The 17,257-nt window shown below is 40.3% G+C and overlaps 1 protein-coding gene across 4 annotated transcripts in view; it reads right to left on the minus strand.

Annotated features, from left to right (window-relative positions):
• Window positions 1-17,257, minus strand: part of NMNAT3 (nicotinamide nucleotide adenylyltransferase 3) — a 121,458-nt gene that overhangs the window by 44,865 nt on the left and 59,336 nt on the right. For 2 of the 4 annotated variants that reach the window (XM_086369034.1, XM_086369140.1), the window contains exon 2: window positions 16,186-16,335. In XM_086369034.1, coding sequence (XP_086225160.1) covers window positions 16,186-16,294 — 109 coding nt within the window. In that variant the 5' untranslated portion in view covers window positions 16,295-16,335. The remainder of the gene's footprint in view (window positions 1-16,185; window positions 16,336-17,257) is intronic. The other 2 variants (XM_086369061.1, XM_086369210.1) reach the window with 1 other exon arrangement.

A 17,257-nucleotide genomic window follows, 5' to 3' on the forward strand; every position in this document is an offset into this window, starting at 1 on the left:
TTCTTTCCTTTCCCATTGGCTTCACTGTGGCTATGTATTCATTTAGTGGAGAAGGAAACGGCAACCCACTCCAGCATTCTTGCCTGGGAAATCCCATGACAGAGGAGCCTGGCAGGCCACAGCCCATAGGGTCACAAGAGAGTCTGACACAACTTAGTGACTGCTGCTGCTGCTGCTAAGTCGCTTCAGTCGTGTCTGACTCTGTGCGACCCCAGAGACGGCAGCCCACCAGGCTCCCCCATCCCTGGGATTCTCCAGGCAAGAACACTGGAGTGGACAACAACAAATTTGTTTATAATGGAGAGAGGCTCATTTGTTACTGCCTGTTTTACACTTAGGTTCCCCCACATCCTGGTTGACCTTAACCACATATTTAGTTTTTGGAGTATGAGATTTCATGGTTCTCAAGAATCAGACTGAAAACAGAGGTATACACTCAGAGAAGGTGGTCTCCTCCCTCATCCTATTTTCTACTCTATTCCCACCCTGTGTTCTTTCCACTCTGGTCCCATTTACCCACTAGAAGGAACCAACATCATTAGCTTATAAAATCCATTTTTAAATGATTTTGTCCTCTTAAGATTTATTTCCCCTGTAATTATCAGTAACTCATCAATCTCCCCAAGGTCAAACTCTTTCCCAACAACCTCATTTTTAGGAGTATTTATACAGACACATCTTTTCAATGCGTTTTAATTAATGCCCTTTGTGCTGCTGGGAGTGGTACTTTGCTGTCTGTTTTATCTGATGTTGGCCTGGATTTTCTGAATGCGCTTGCATGAGTTCTCTTTACGATCTGCTTAAAAAAGCTGCCAAATGCTGGTGCCTGATTCTCAGTGATCTTCACTTCCCATTTAGAAGACAGAGATGGCTGCAGGTCCTGGCATATTAACCCTGGAGCCGTCTCTTCAGGGAGTTGAAAGTTTGACCTGACTGGCTAGTGTGGCAGTGGCAGCAGCAGGTAGAGACAGCATGGTTTGTCAGGAGATGGGGACCCTGTGGACAGATGACAGGAGCCCTGGCTATGCATTCTAAGAGTCTGGGGCTTTGTCTTTTATTTGTTGGGCAGGTCACATGTAAAACGTGTCACCTCTCCAGACCTCAAGCTTCCTTGTAGCGGTAAAATGGGAATCTTAACACTCCACAGGGCTGTTTTGAGGATAACATTATTCTATTTGGAAACCCCTGGCATGGAAGCAGTCTATTGAAGGATGCTGTCACTTCCTCACTTCATCCTTTCATCCACAAACTATGTTGTTTCAATCTTTGTTGTTTTTTAAATTATGCTTTTTGAGATAATTGTAGATTTGTTAAGTAGTTGTAAGAAATAATGTGGAACAATCCCATGTGCCCTTCACTATTTCCCCAATGATAACATCTTCCAGTGTGACACTTCCTATCACACCAGGACGTTGGGACTGAGAATGCACTGACCCCATTCAGATTTCACCAGTCCCACACTCACTTGCTCATTTGAGTGCATGTGTGTGCATGTGTTTAGTTCTGCGAAATTTCATCTCATCTGTAGGTTTTGTGTATCCACTGTCAACAGCAAACTACATAATAGCTCCCTCACCCTCAGGAGGCATTGTGTTGTGCGTTTATTACCACACCCACTTCCCTCCCACTGCCCCCACGCCCTCACGCTAAGCCCTGGTAATCACGAGTCCATTCTCATTTATACAATTTTGCCATTTCAAGGATATTACACAAATGGAAACATTTAACATGCAACCTCTTAGGACTGGCTTTTTCCACTCAGCAGTACTGCCTGGAGTTGACCTAGCAGAAGTGTGAAACTACGCTAGTGTGGGATTTGGGACAGACTTAGTTTTTGCACATAACCTTGTACAATCTTGCAACAGAAGCAAGCCACACAAGATATATACCTGGACTCTCCTGTATTATGTAATTTTTCTTGTTCTGAATATTCATGACGCTACAGCTGACAAAAACAAAAACTGGTATTTCGGACATTTTCTTAAATCTCTTAAGCTAAAATCACATGCAAGAATAGCCTTTGCAGTTAATAATTTTGAGCCCTTTTAGACTGGTATGAAAGTTTGTGTTGAAGCAGCAGACTTCAACAAGCAGACAATGAATGCTGCCTTTTGGATACTATGTTTCATCTTTAAACACTTCCCTGGTATATTCATTTATCATGCTCTTGTGCTCAGTCACTAAGTCGTGACCAACTCTTTGCAATCCCATGAACTGTAGCCCACCAGGTTCCTCTGTTCATGGGATTCCCCAGGCAACAATACTGGAGGCTGCCATTCCCTTCTCCAGCAGATCTTCCTGACCTATGGACTGAACCCACGTCTCCTGAACTGGCAGGTGGATTTGCCACTGAGCCACCAGGGAAGTCATATTCATTTATATCATCTAATATGTGACACACTGTTGTCGTATGCATAATTTTGTGATCTTTTGCCTATTTCCTTATTGGACTGTTTGTGTTTTTATAAAATTTTGAGAATTCCTTTTTTTAAAGTGGGGTAAAATTGTTATATAACATCATCAAAGTTGTTGTGCAAATAGAGTTTGTTTCTTCTTATACTAAGTCTATTCTATGATCTGGATGTATCCCAGTTTAAGTGTCCGCCCCTTGAAAGATACCTGGACCGTCTCCAGTTTTTAGTTATTATGAATGAAGCTGTAACAAACGTCTGAGTACAGGTTTTGTGCAAACATAAGTTCTCATTTCTCTGGGACACATGGCCACGAGTGTGATCGCTGGGTTATATGTAGCTGCACTTTTAGTTCCACAGGAAACTGCCAAACTGTTTCCAGAGTGGTTGAGCCATTTTACGTTCCCAACAGCATTTACAAGTGGTCTTGTTCTCTGCATTCTTTCAAGCATTTAGTGTCGTCATTATTTTTTATTTTAGCTATTTTTTGATAGGTGTATGATAATACCCTTTTATGTTTATAAAGAAGTTACATTTCCCTAATGACTAATGTTGCCAAACACCTTTGCATGTGTTTATTTGCCATCCGTATATCCTCTTCAGTGAAACGTGCCTTTGGGTCTTTGGCCCAGTTCCTTATTAGGTTGTTTGTGTTTTTATTAAATTTTTAGAATTCTTTTTCTTAAAGTGAGTTGAAATTGGTATATAACATTATATTAGTCTCAAGTGTACAACATAATAATTCGGTATTTGTATACACTACAAAATGATCACCACAGTAAGTCTAGTTACCATCCATCACACAATTGGCCCCCTTCCCCATTTGGCAGCCCCTTCAAACCCCTTCCCCCCAGGAACCACTAATCTGATCTCTGTATCTATGAATTTGTTTTTGTTTTGTCTGTTCCTTTGTTTTGTTTTTCTAGATTGCACATATAAGTGAAATCATATGGTACTTGTCTTTCTCTTTCTGACTGATTTCACTTGGCATGATACCCTCTAAGGCTATCCATGTTGTTGCAGGTGGCAAGATTTTCTTTTTTATGGCTCAGTAATAGTCCATTGTGTATACATACTACCTTTTCTATATCCATTTATCTATACATGGGCACTTAGGTTATACCCATATCTTGACTAATGTACATAATGCTGCAATGAGGATATATCTTTTAAAATCAGTGTTTTCATGTTCTTTGGAGAAATACCCAGAAGTGGAATAGCTAGGTCGTATGATAACTCTATTTTTAGTCTTCTGAGGAACCTCCATACTTTTTTTTTATAGTGACTGTACCAATTTACATTCCCACCAACAGGGTATTGGGGTGAGATTCTTTATATATTCTGGACACTAGTTTTTTGTTGGCTTTGTGGTTTGCGATTTCAACTCCTTTTGAAGAATCAAGCAGCAAAAAATTAAACAAAAAATATTGATTTGTTTTAGTTTTCTATCTGTTTGGGGAAAGGAGAAGAGTGTGGGGAATGAGAGGGGAAAGTGGGAGGCATTTCACAGTTTATGAGGATATGAGCAATGGCTCCCATTTTTCATAGCATGTACAAATGGACTGCAGTGAGGCAGAGGGAAACCAGAATGCGGGCAGTCAGGCAGTGTCTGAGGGCCCAATATGAAGCACACTCACAGGTAAGGCTCTGTTCACTCCCTACCCTGGCACAACCGAGTCTGGCACGAGAGTCCACGCTGTGGAAACTGCCCACTTAGAGACTCTTTCAGGATAAGGAAAATGCTGAATTGTTATTAAATCAGAAAAGCATCTCCTCTCGAAAGAATGTGAAACCCTTAAAGCCTCACAAGATAAGAAACAAATTATCTTGGTTCCAAACAATTGCTGGAGTAATTCAACATTCTTAAATCTATCTTCTCCAGAAAAATCTCTTAAATTAGAAATGTGAAAATGAAGAGTTTTTCAGACCAGGCTGGAGGACTGCCCATGAATATATATTAAAATCACTCTATCTGATTAATAAGTGTCCGTGTGAGCCCAAGATTAAGATAACATGCTGAGCTTATATAATATTTACTCACTCTCTGATGATATCTCCAAAAGCCCAGAAGACCCAGATCTGGGGTTCCCGCTGCCTTAAGTAGAATTATTATAGCTTAATTTCCCTCTTTATCTCAGATTGTAATGTACCAGTGTATCATGGTGCATTGAATTCTCTCTATATTCATTGTGTAATAGAGGATCAACATTAAAGTCACAGGGGTAGCACACTGGACACTGACCAGACATTTTTATTTAACACAGAAAAATGCTGGTGTAAATGATATTGAAATAAATATGCTCTGATTTAAAATGCAAGTTCCTGAAAGGAAATCCTGGGAGCCATAAAATACCTTTCCCCTCCTCAAGGTTGTCCAAAGGGAAAAAAGTCAGACAAGGCTTTCAACTGGGTTGTTATCTTTATGATGCAATTTAATCTGGGATGCTACGAACATGCGGGGCAGGATTGTTAAGCAATAACATCATAAAATATCAAGAAGGGACTAAAGAAAACAGGAGAAACTGTTTCGCGGTTTTCTCACTTCCACGCAAAGATGTGAGAATATTATGTTAACCTGTCTGGCGACCACAGGGAACTGCTCTGAGCCTGCACTGGGCGGGGCCTGCTCCGATGCAAGCGGAGAGACCAAGTGTATTGGTTGTCATGTGGGTTAGACCCTTCACGCGTGTCCTCTCATTTAGGCCTTTTGATAAACAACTTTTAAGATTAGGAGACATTTTCCTCATTTATCCGTTTATTCATGTAATTAACTAATAAACTGTTTTATATCAATATAGATTCAAGGACTGTTACTTTATTCAATAAGTTATAATTTTAACTTCATTATTTATTTTTATGCTCAAATTATCCTATATTTTATCAGTGGGAACCCCTTCAAGCTGGCTCTTGTGTGCCATGGGCATTTAGACATGTCCCCATTATTGAAGTACTTTCAGATTTTCTGGCACCACAGGATGTTCCAAGTTCAACATCTTCCTTGCCCCAGCCCCAGAACTGACCGTTTTTCCAAGGAGAGATTTTCATACAGAATAGTATTTAGAAACCAAGATTAGAAATGTTAGATGGTACTATTGCTACTGGAGTATAATTATTTCTGACCCTCTCAGTAGATAGGAATAAGCTACAGATGTATATGTATGTGCGTCTGTATGTATACTGACAAGACGTATCTGTTTATCTATCTAATCTAGTTTACCTATCTATCCATGAGTTCACATTAATACCTTCAATGGCAACCCCACACCTCGAGGGTATTTCTAAGTTCCTTCTGTTCTATCTGTAACTCCATTGTTCAAGAATGAGAAGCCTGACTTTCATTATCCATAAGATATTTAATTATTAATCCTAGGATACCTAGGATTGGGCTTCCCTCACAGCTCAGTTGGTAAAGAATCTGCCTGCAATGCAGGAGACCGGGGTTCGATCCTTGGGTTGGGAAGATTTCCTGGAGAAGGAAATGACAACCCACTCCAGTATTCTTGCCTGGAGAATCCCATGGACAGAAGAGCCTGGCAGGCTACAGCCCATGGGGTCACAAGAGTCTGATACAACTTAGTGACTAAACCACCACCAGGATACCTAGAAAGGAGTTTTAGACTGTTAGCCCATAACTCAGGGAGAAAGAAATCTACTTATTAGAGTTGAGTATTTGTTTACATTTGATTTTGTGATCCCAAGCAATGTGGCAACCAACCATCTTTTAAACATAAAGCTCATATTTGCAGCTTTTCTTGAGAAATCAGAAGGTATGGCTCTCCCTGCCTTTGGACAGGGCATGAGTGCTTTCCCAGGGTTTGCTGTCTCCCCTACAAATAATCCCTTCTTGCTCTTGCACATTCAAACCCCATGTCACCTGGACCTCTGCCATTCCTGGAAGGACTGTCTCCACCAATGCCTCCTTTTCCTCTCTCTCATTCCCTCCATTCTGGTGGTCAGTGCTGCCACTCCAATAAAAGCAATTCACAAAGAACTGGCTCCATGCTGCTAACCCCAGATACATGATTTTTTCAGCTTTGTTTAACTTGACCCGTTAGTAGCACTGACATGGGATGCCCCATCTTTCCTGTGACAAAAACTGCTCTGGTTCCTTCCCACTTTGTGGCCTCCTCACCCTCCTACACAAGCTCACCCTCCTTTGTTCATTTCAGCTCAGTTCAGTCGCTCAGTCGTGCCTGACTCTTTGTGACCCCACGGACTGCAGCACGCCAGGCCTCCCTGTCCATCACCAACTCCCAGGGTCTACCCAAACTTATATCCATAGTTAGTGATGCCATCCAACCATCTCATCCTCTGTTGTCCCCTTCTTCTCCTGCCTTCAATCTTTCCCAGCATCAGGGTCTTTTCCAGTGAATCAGTTCTTGGCATCAGGTGGCCAAAGTATTGGAGTTTCAGCTTCAGCATGAGTCCTTCCAATGAATATTCAGGGCTGATTTCCTTAGGATGGACTGGTTGGATCTCCTCACAGTCCAAGGGACTCTCAAGAGTTTTCTTCAACACCACAGTTCAAAAGCATCAATTCTTCGGCACTCAGCTTTCTTTATAGTCCAACTTGCACATCCATACTTGACTATCGGAAAAATCATAGCTTTACTAGATGGACTTTGGTCGGCAAAGTAATGTCTTTGTTTTTTAATATGTTCTCTAGGTTGGTCATAGCTTTTCTTCCAAGGAGCAAGCATGTTTCAGTTTCATTGCTGCAGTCACCAGCTGCAGTGATTTTGGAGCCCAAGAAAATAAAGTCTGTCACTGTTTCCGTTGTTTCCCCATCTATTTGCCATGAAGCAATGGGACCAGATGCCATGATCTTCGTTTTCTGAATGTTGAGCTTTAAGCCAACTTTTTCACTCTCTTTTTTCACTTTTATCAAGAGGCTCTTTAGTTCATCTTTGTTTTCTGCCATAAAGGTGGTGTCATCTGCATATCTGAGGTTGTTGATATTTCTCTCAGCAGTCTTGATTCCAGCTTGTGCTTCATCCAGCCTGGCATTTCACATGAGGTACTCTGCATATAAGTTAAATAAGCAGGGTGACAACATGCAGGCTTGATGTACTCCTTTTCCTATTTGGAACCAGTCTGTTGTTCCATGTCCAGTTCTAACTGTTGCTTCTTGACCTGCATACAGATTTCTCAGGAGGCAGGTGAGGTGGAGTGGTATTCCCATCTCTTTAAGAATTTTCCACAGTTTTTGTGCTCCATACAGTCAAGGGCTTTGGCATAGTCAATAAAGCAGAAGTAAATTTTTTTTTCCCCTGGAATTCTCTTGCTTTTTCGATGATCCAACGGATGTTGGCAATTTGATCTCTGGTTCCTCTGCCCTCCTTTGTGGGGCTGCTAAATGTTGTGGCCCCCTGGAGCTTACGCCTCCTATGGCTCTCTCTGTGATCTCACTTAACCCAATGGGTATCTTCATTTATAACATACAGGGAGCTTGCAAACGTCCATCTCCACGCCTGTTTTCTCTGAGTTCTAGTCACTGCCTTCTCTCAGATGTTTCACAAGTCTCTCAAAGTCAACAGATATGAAGCTGAACTTGTTCCTCTCCAAGTCTGCTCTACCTCCAGACTCTTTCTGCTGTGGTGGCGCTTTCTCTATCCCCCAGACCCAATCCATTAAGAGGTCAGCTTGAATCTCTAATGATCTTCCTCATCTGCCAACTTCTTTTCATTGCCATGTCACCCTCTCTTCCAAAGTATTGCTCCAATGGCCCCTTAACTGGCTCCCCTCCCTTCCCTAACTCTACAGTGTAGTATGTTGTGTGTGTGTGTGTGGGGGGTGGGGGACAGAAAGAGGAGGGAGGGAAATGCAGATTTTCTCACAGCTCTTAGGATGAAAAGAAGACTGCTTAACAACAGCCCGCAAGGCCCTCATGGTTTCCTGATGTCCTACAGCACTCCCCTCTGTTCTTGCTTCTCAGCTATTGCATCTGTTCATCCCTCAGTGGGCAGCCATGTCCTCTTCCCCATGGGGCATTTGTACATGGGCTTTCTTGGTCAAAGAACGCTCTTTTCTTGCATCCCCTAACCCCGGCCAACTCACTTTCAACCTAAAATGTGCCTCACTATTCTTCTCGAGCTCAGTCCTTCCATTTTCAGAAACACTTTCCCTGGACTCGCTGTCTGTGCCTAGCTGCCTCCCTGTTCACACTGATAGCATTAGGAACTTGGCTCAAAGGCATTTTTACCTCTGTGGGATCAGATTAACACCTGCTTTCCTGTTACAGACTGAATACCTCTGTTCCCTCCCTAATTCATATTTGGGACCCTACTCTATGATGTGATGATATTAGGAGATGAGGCCTTTGTGAGGTGCCTGGGATTAATTGGGGTCATGAGGGTGGGACCCTCATGACTGGGATTTGTGCCCCTATAAGAGTCATGAAAGAGCTTGCTTTCTCTCTCTGCTCTCTTCCATATGAGGACATGATGAGAAGTTGGAGTCTGCAATTTTGAAGAGGACTCTCAGCAGAACCCGATCATGCTGGCACCCTGATCTCAGATTTCCAGCCTCCAGACTGTGAGAAGTAAATTTCTCTTGTTTACAAGCCACCCAGTTATGGCATTTTTGCTTATAGCAGCCTAAACTGACAGAGGCACTCCCCTAGGGGCACAGGGTCCACTCTTGTTATCTCTGCTTCTAGCACAGTTCCCAGCAAGACATGTGCTCAAGAAGCTTGTTGAGTAAATGGAGACAACATGATGTGGTGGCTACAAGCATAGACTCTGGGGAAGACTGGCTCTACCCTGTGTATGATGTCAGGCAAGTCACTCAAATTCTCTGAGCCTCAGCTTCCCCATCTGTTAAACAGGGAGAGTGACAGCACTCACCTCATAGGGCTGTTATGAAGATTCAGTGATCTTTGTTTAAATGTAATGCATTCAGAATACTACCCAACAAATAGTAAGGATGATGTGTGTTTGTTAAACATGTAAAATGAACAGGTACTAAATAGTCATTGAATGAATAAGTATTAATGAACCAGAAAGAAAATATGATTTTACAAAAGAAGTACAAGTGGGCTGTTACTCACATATAGGCCAACGGCCAAATCGTGTTGACTAGAAATAACAAACTAAGTAACAGAAAACAAGATTTAAATTTAATTCAACCTGCATTTGTAAGTCTGTGACTACATGCTGGGAAAACAGCTTCTTACAACTGGGAATACATCTAACATCTTAAGAGAAATGGGGACTCAAATTCTTAATATATTCAATGAAAGCTTTAGGTATGCCTGATGCTATTGACTAGTCATAGGTAGGGCTGAATTATTTCTGTCAAAAATCAGCAAAACAAGAATAAAACTCCCAAATGAACTTTTTATAAACCACCCACAGCTACCACACAAATTCATCCATCAAAGGTTTGAGAATCTTCTTGGAGAAGTCCCCATGCAGCACCTAGTATAAGGCAAGAAAGCACCATGGCTAGGAGACAACACTACAAAACACAGAAATCACATATTCCTACCAGCCCTTATCATATTCTTGAACATTCTTTCAAGTAAAGGAATATAAAAAAAAATATCTGGTTCATCATTTCTTCCTTTGAGCATGTATGACTTTGTCAGGGTATTAGCAATGAAAACCTTCAGGTCTAGTTTTCATCCAATGTATACTTTTTTTTTTCACTATAAAGGGGTGTATTATTATAGGACTAAAGACAGTTAAAAAGTTTTTGATATAGTGTTTCTGTCAGTTTTTAAGGTTTTGTTGTTGCTTTGGGAGAAAAAAAAGGAAGGACAGTTGTGGTATTAAGAAAGGGTGCTTGGCAAAGGGGAAAGAGCTCAAAACAACAAAGTCATTAGAGCTACTGCAGCAAACTAGGAAGACACTATTAGTTTCTACTTAAAGGTACTACATAAATTACTGTAGCTTGTTTAGTTCAATTTATATGCACACAATATCGAATTAAAATTGTGAGTTGTTTCAGTGAAAATGCACCAACAGAAGGGAGATTTCATTTTCTTCATGAAAAAAGAAAGTCAGCTGTGAGGCCAGATTTTCATCCAACCTTAATTGTGAGCTGATTCTGATTGAGAGAAAAGGCTCTGTTTAAATATTTGTCCCAGGAGAGACAAAGGGTTGGGTGAAGACTTGGTGCACAGTTCTGCTGGCTGTGGGAGGCTGCAGTCAGCAACTGGGGCTGTGGGTCAGGGAAACTGAAGCCAAGCTGTGCAGAGAAGAAATTCACACCACACACCAAGACCTGGTCCTCCCTACCAGCCTCATCTCCCTCCCACGTGCTGGAACGAGATTCTCTTCCACCTCCACATTTTACCTGTGCTGCTTTCTCTGCAGACAGTGCCCTCTAAACAGCACTTGGCTAAGTCTCTTATGTTCTTTAAGCCTTTGGTGTCACCTCTTCCAAAAAGCTTTCTCCAACCCTCAGGTGGGAGACATCTCTCCTCTGCACTGAGTGCCACAGTCATGTATTTCTCATCACTTATGCTGTGTATCCAGTTTGGGCAGGAGATGCAATTTAATCAATTCTATTTCTAGCAACAGTGCCTGGCGTGAAGAAGACACAGTAGGTATCTGAATAATGTTGAAAGATGTCAACCTGCTGGGTAACACGCAAAGACACAGCCAGCAGAATCCATTCTGGATTTTCAATAATGACTGGGTACTTTCTATGGAGGAATGATTGAGAATAAAGGCAAAAAGATGCTTGAGGTTCTATGTGAGGCTCCTCTACCTATTAATACCTTAAATAATAGGGTTCAGGTTAGTCTAATTTGTCTCCCGCCCACTTCCCTGTTTTGGGTCATGCTTTTGGTAATGTCTTATTTAAAAAATTTTTTATTGAACATAAGGTCACAAAGATTTTCTATGTTTTGTTCTAGTTTTAGGTTTTTACATTAAAGTTTATGATCCATTTTGAGTTAGCTTTTGTATATGGTACAGGGTTTGGGTTGAGTGTTTTCTCTGGGGCGAGGGTGACAGATGAATATTCAGTAGTTCCACACCTATTGGTGAAGGTGAAAGAGGAGAGTGAAAAACCTGGTTTAAAACCCAACATTCAAAAAACAAAGATCATGGCATCTGGTCCTATCACTTCATGGCAAATAGATGGGGAAAAAGTGGAAATGGTGGCAGACTTCCTTAGGCTCCAAAATCAATGTGGATGGTGACTGCAGCCACGAAATTAAAGGTGTTCTTGCTCCTTGGAAGAACAGCTATGACAAGCCTACACAGTGTTTTGCCAAGAAAGGTCCCTATAGTCAAAGCTATGTTTTTTCCAGTAGTCATGTATAGATATAAGAGTGGGATCATAAAGAAGGCTGAGCACTGAACAATGATACTTTTGAACTGTGGTGCTGGAGAAGACTCTTGAGAGTCCCTTGGATAGCAAGGAGATCAAACCAGTCAGTCCTGAAGGAAATTAACCCTGAATATTTATTGGAAGGACTGATGCTGAAGCTGAGCTCCAATACTCTGGCCAGCTGATGCAAAGAGCCGACTTATTGGAAAAGACTCTGATGCTGGGAAATATTGAGGGCAAGAGAAGGGGGTGACAGAGGATGAGATGGTTGGATGGCATCACTGACTCAATGGACATGAATTTGAGCAAGCTCAGGGAGATAGTGAAGGACAGGGAAGGCTGGCATACTGCAGTCTATGTGGTCACAGAGAATCGGACACAAATTAGTGATTGAACAACAATTTTTTGAAAAGATTATTCTTTCTCTTCTGCACTGTCCTTTGCAATTTTGTCAAAAAATCAATTGTCTATGTCAGTGGGGAGAAAAATTTGGTGTTTTCTATTCTGTAACATCAATCTATTTAATTATTTTCACACCAATACCACACTGTAACAAGTACTGTAACTTTATAATTAGTCTTAAAATCCAGTAATTTAATCTCCCAACTTTGTTATTCTTTTTAAAAATTATTTTGGTGCATTTCCATATTAATTTTACAATTATCTTATCATTTTTTACCAAGAAAAGCTTACTGGGGTTGAGTTGAATCTATAGGTAAATTTGGAGAAAACTGAAATTTTAACACTCTTGAGTTTTCCAACCCACAAAACAAGGCATGTCTCTCTATTTTAATAAGGTTGTCTTTAGCTCAACAATGTTTTGTCACTTTTAGCATATAGGTCTTGTACACTTTTGCTGGATTTATCTCTATTTATTTTTTCTATGCTATTGGGAATGGCAACCCACTTCAGTATTCTTGCCTCTTCTTCATATCTTCTGCTTCTGTTAGGTCCCTACCATTTATGTCCTTTATTGAGCCCATCTTTGCATGAAATGTTCCCTTGGTATCTCTAATTTTCTTGAAGAGATCTCTGCTGAAGAAGAGATGGCAAGACTACACAGATGAACTTATACAAAAAAGATCTTCATGACCCAGATAATCATGATGGTGGGATCACTCACCTAAAGCCAGACATCCTGGAATGTGAAGTCAAGTGGGCCTTAGGAAGCATCACTACGAACAAAGCTAGTGGAAGTGATGGAATTCCACTTGAGCTATTTCAAATCCTGAAAGATGATGCTGTGAAAGTGCTGCACTCAATATGCCAGCAAATTTGGAAAATTCAGCAGTGGCCACAGGACTGGAAAATGTCAGTTTTCATTCTTCTTAGATTATGATGTATATTCTTAATCAAAGTATATTCTGATTATATTTTATCTCCTTTGAATCCTTATGAGTTAAAACTGTTTGCCTTTTTTTAGTGGTTGCATTAGGGTTTATAATATGTATCTTTACCTTATTTCAGTCTACCTGTAAGTGATATTATACCACTTCATGTATAGAATAGAAACCTTACAATAGTATTCTTCTATTACTCCCCTCCCAGTTTTTTTTTGATACTGTTGTCATAAATTTTACTTCTACATGTTATAAACTCCATAATACATTGTTATTTTTGTTTAAGTGGTCAATTATCTTTTAAAGAAATTTAAATAATAAACAACTTATATAATTGCCCATGTAGTTATCAATGCTCTGTATTCCTTTGTGGGGGTCCATTTTTCCATTTGGTATCATCTTCCTTCTGCCTAAAGGACTTTGGTATCTCTCATGGTGCAGGTTTGCTGGTGGTGACATCATCCAGATTCTATAGATTTGAAAATGTCTTTACTTTGTTTTTGTTTTGAAAGATATTTTTGCCAGATAGAGAATCCTAGATTGACAGGTTTTTTTCTTTCAGTACTTTAAAGATCTTTTCCACTGAACTCCCTTATGCTGAATTCAGAAGCAAGAAATTTACTATCTTCTTTATTTGTTCTTCTGTAGCTGCCACTCCAGGACTCTTGCCTGGAAAATCCCATGGACGGAGGAGCCTGGTAGGCTGCAGTCCATGGGGTTACTGAGGGTTGGACACGACTGAGCGACTTCACTTTCACTTTTCACTTTCATGCATTGGAGAAGGAAATGGCAACCCACTTCAGTGTTCTTGCCTGGAGAATCCCACGATCGGGGGAGCCTGGTGGGCTGCCATCTGTGGGGTCACACAGAGTTGTACATGACTGAAGCGACTAAGAGACTTAGCAGTAGCAGCAGCTGCCTTTAAGGTTTTCTCTTTATTATCTGTTTTGAGAAATTTGATTATTATATACCCTGGTGTTGTTTTCTTCATGTTCTTGTGCTTGCGGTTTGTTGGGCTACTTCATGAAATCTGCTTTCATCAAATTTGAAAACATTTCAGTGATTACTTCTTCAAATATTTTTCCTGTTCTTCCTGTTTCTTTCCCTTCTATTGAACTAGTTCAACTACAAGTATATTAGGATGATTTAATTATCTTGTACTCTTTTCTTTCTTTTTAAAAATTCTTTTTTCTCTTTATGTTTCATTTTGAATTGTTCCAGTTTGGATGGAGAGTTTTATCTTCACGTTTACTAATTTTTCTTCTGCCATGTTTACTCTGTTGTTAACCCTAACCAGTTTAATTTTCATCTCACATACTGTAGTTTTAATCTCTAGATATTTGAGTCTTTTTTATATTTTCCATGTCTCTACTTAATTTTTTAACATATGTAACTATAGTACATTTTAAGATCCTTGTCTGCTAATTCTAACATCTGCATCAGTTCTAGTTCAATTTTCATTGATTGATTTTTCTCCTCATTATGGATGTGAGTATAGATTTCAATTATTTTTTTCCACAGAAAACCAAACTGCCCTCCAAAAATGTTTTATCATTTCCCATCACTACCAATACATGGGAGTGTTTGTTTCCCTCCCTCTCCTGCCAACACTGAATTTGACAGCCTTTAATCTTTGTCAGTCTCACACTATTTACTCCTAAAATAGATACTTATTTTTCTAATTAAAAACTTTTTTTGGCTGCACTATGCAGCATGTGGATAGTTCCCAGACCAGGTACTGAACCTGTGCCCTCTGCAGCAGAAGTGTGAAGTCAACCACTGGACTGCCAGGGAAGTCCCACAATCGATATTTATTGAGCACCAACTATAAGCCTAGTGACAGATGGTGGCAATTGTGTAGTGTTCAAGCAGTCATAGTAGCTGCCCACATGGTGCTTATTATCTTGTGATGCTTACTCTTTTATTTGCATTTCATTAATTATTAGCAATCATAGTTGAGAAATTTTTCTCAAGTTTATTGTCCAGTTATATTTCTTCTTTGCATATGGCTTACTAATGTTTACTGACCAGTTTCAAGTGGATTGTTTGAATTTTTATTCCTATGTAACAGCTATTCATTTACTAAGAATAAATATCTATTTCACTTTGTGAATAATTAAAAATATCTTATAAACAACGATTTTTTAAAATAAATTAACATTTGTATGCAATTTCTTTGAAGAAATGGTTTACATGTTACTCAAATATTTTTTTCTATATTGAAAGTAAACAGAAATTGATTTTGGTATTAAAAACATGGCCCTTAAAGACAAACATTTTTGAGCAATGCAAAAATACAAAACACATATATGAATACATAAGATATTGTGCTCTTGCTCAGTCATATCCAGGTCTTTGTGACCCCATGGACTGTAGCCTCCCAGGCTCCTCTGTCCATAGGATTTTTCAGGCAAGAATTCTGGAGCAGGTTGCCATTTCCTCCTCCAGACATAAGACAGACATAAACACATAATAAATAAAACTTTCATATGTATTTGATATCAACAAATAAATGACTTACAGTCTTTAGAAATAATCAAGCAGACCCCAAATGCCATTTTACTCTTTTAATAATGAAATGGAAAGTCAAAGAGATGAAACATTCCCAGATTAAACATTTCCAGCTGATTAGATATTTCTGGCAAAGCCATGCCATCTGTATTAGAAATGCCCTATATACAAGACTTAATTTGTAATTGTCTAAGATCTATTCTTTCGAAGGAGAAAATGTCAAAATCCCCATTATAGAATATTTGCTTACCCACTGAAGAGTAGTAGCAGGAGTTCTCAAAGGCATGTGCTATGTATTCATCTGGCTGTTTGGGTAAATGCTTCCTGGGGCACCAGGAAGGATCCCCTGATTGAGACACAGGTTCTATAACAGGCCCAGTGTCTTTTTAGCATTCATGGTCAACATGAAGTGGACAGGGGGATAGTGGATCCTGAGAAGCATTTCAACTCTATGGCCAGGGGTATGACTTACATACATCGTATAGCTAAGGAGTGTTAGCCCTCTGAATATGATGGAAGAAATGTATGTCACCACTTATGCTATGAGCAGCTTTAATAATGGGGATGATGATAGCAGCCAGCAAAGCCCCCAAAAGCCCAACTCACCAATTCCTCCCGTAGGCCTGGGCCCCTTGACTGACCTGTTTGGTGAAGGTGGTCTCTGGCCACCTCAAACAAGCGCAGATGCATGTTGGTGATGGGGTTGAAGGAGCCACAGGCCAGGAGCACCACAGGGATTCGGCTCTTCATCCTGTCAGACACATCCACACCCGCTGCTGCAGCCACCCTGCCTTCATTGGGACAAAAACTCAAGTCAGAGAGTTGGCACCAAGACAAGTGTACAATTGCTGAGATAACTATGAAACTTGAATGGCATCTAAAAATTACAGTTAATGTGGATTTCTTGATTTTTATGATCATCTGTTGTGGTTATGTAGGATAATGGCCTTATCAGATATAAACAAAAAGTTTTTGTAGATTACAAAAGGAAAAGACAACTGTCCAAATCAGTGTCTCTGAACCACATACAGGCCATTATTTCTTACTTGTAAGATGACTGAGGAGGCAAGAATAACATTTACAGGAGGCTTACCATGGTCAGGAACTGAGCCAAAGTATATCCCTTATCTCAATAAATCCTTCCAAGTTAATCCTGAGTGGTTACTTATAGGAGCTTAGAAGCTGCAAGGTCAAGACTGGAACCCAGGCAGCCTGACCTAGAAACCATGTTTTCTTGTAACCTCTATACTCTTCCTGTGCTTTGAGGGTCACCTTAGGGTCACCAGGGGCTTCCCTGGTGGCTCAGAGGTTAAAATGTCTGCCTGCAATGCGGGAGACCCGGGTTCAATCCCTGGGTCAGGAAGATCCCCTGGAGAAGGAAATGGCAACCCACTCCAGTATTCTTGCCTGGAGAATCCCATGGACAGAGGAGCCTGGTGGGCTACAGTCCACTGGGTCTCAAAGACTCGGACACGACTGAGCGACTTCACTTTCACTTTCACTTTAGGGTCAAAAGGAGTATGTAAGATGCTCCAAATGCCACCTCTGATAGTCCAAATAGAAGTCACAATGCCCCAGAGCAGAGGAGTGGTACTTTTTAAAAACTTATTTTAAAATAATTTCAGACTTACCAAAAAAAGCTGCAAAATTTTTACAAAGAATTCCTATGCACAGAATCCCTAAATGTTAACATCTTAGCACACTTGCTATATA

The sequence above is a fragment of the Bos grunniens genome, chromosome 1 (assembly GCF_055505025.1).
Source record: "Bos grunniens cultivar Pamir isolate PY7600 chromosome 1, Bosgru_T2T1.0, whole genome shotgun sequence".
Lineage (NCBI taxonomy): Eukaryota > Metazoa > Chordata > Mammalia > Artiodactyla > Bovidae > Bos > Bos grunniens.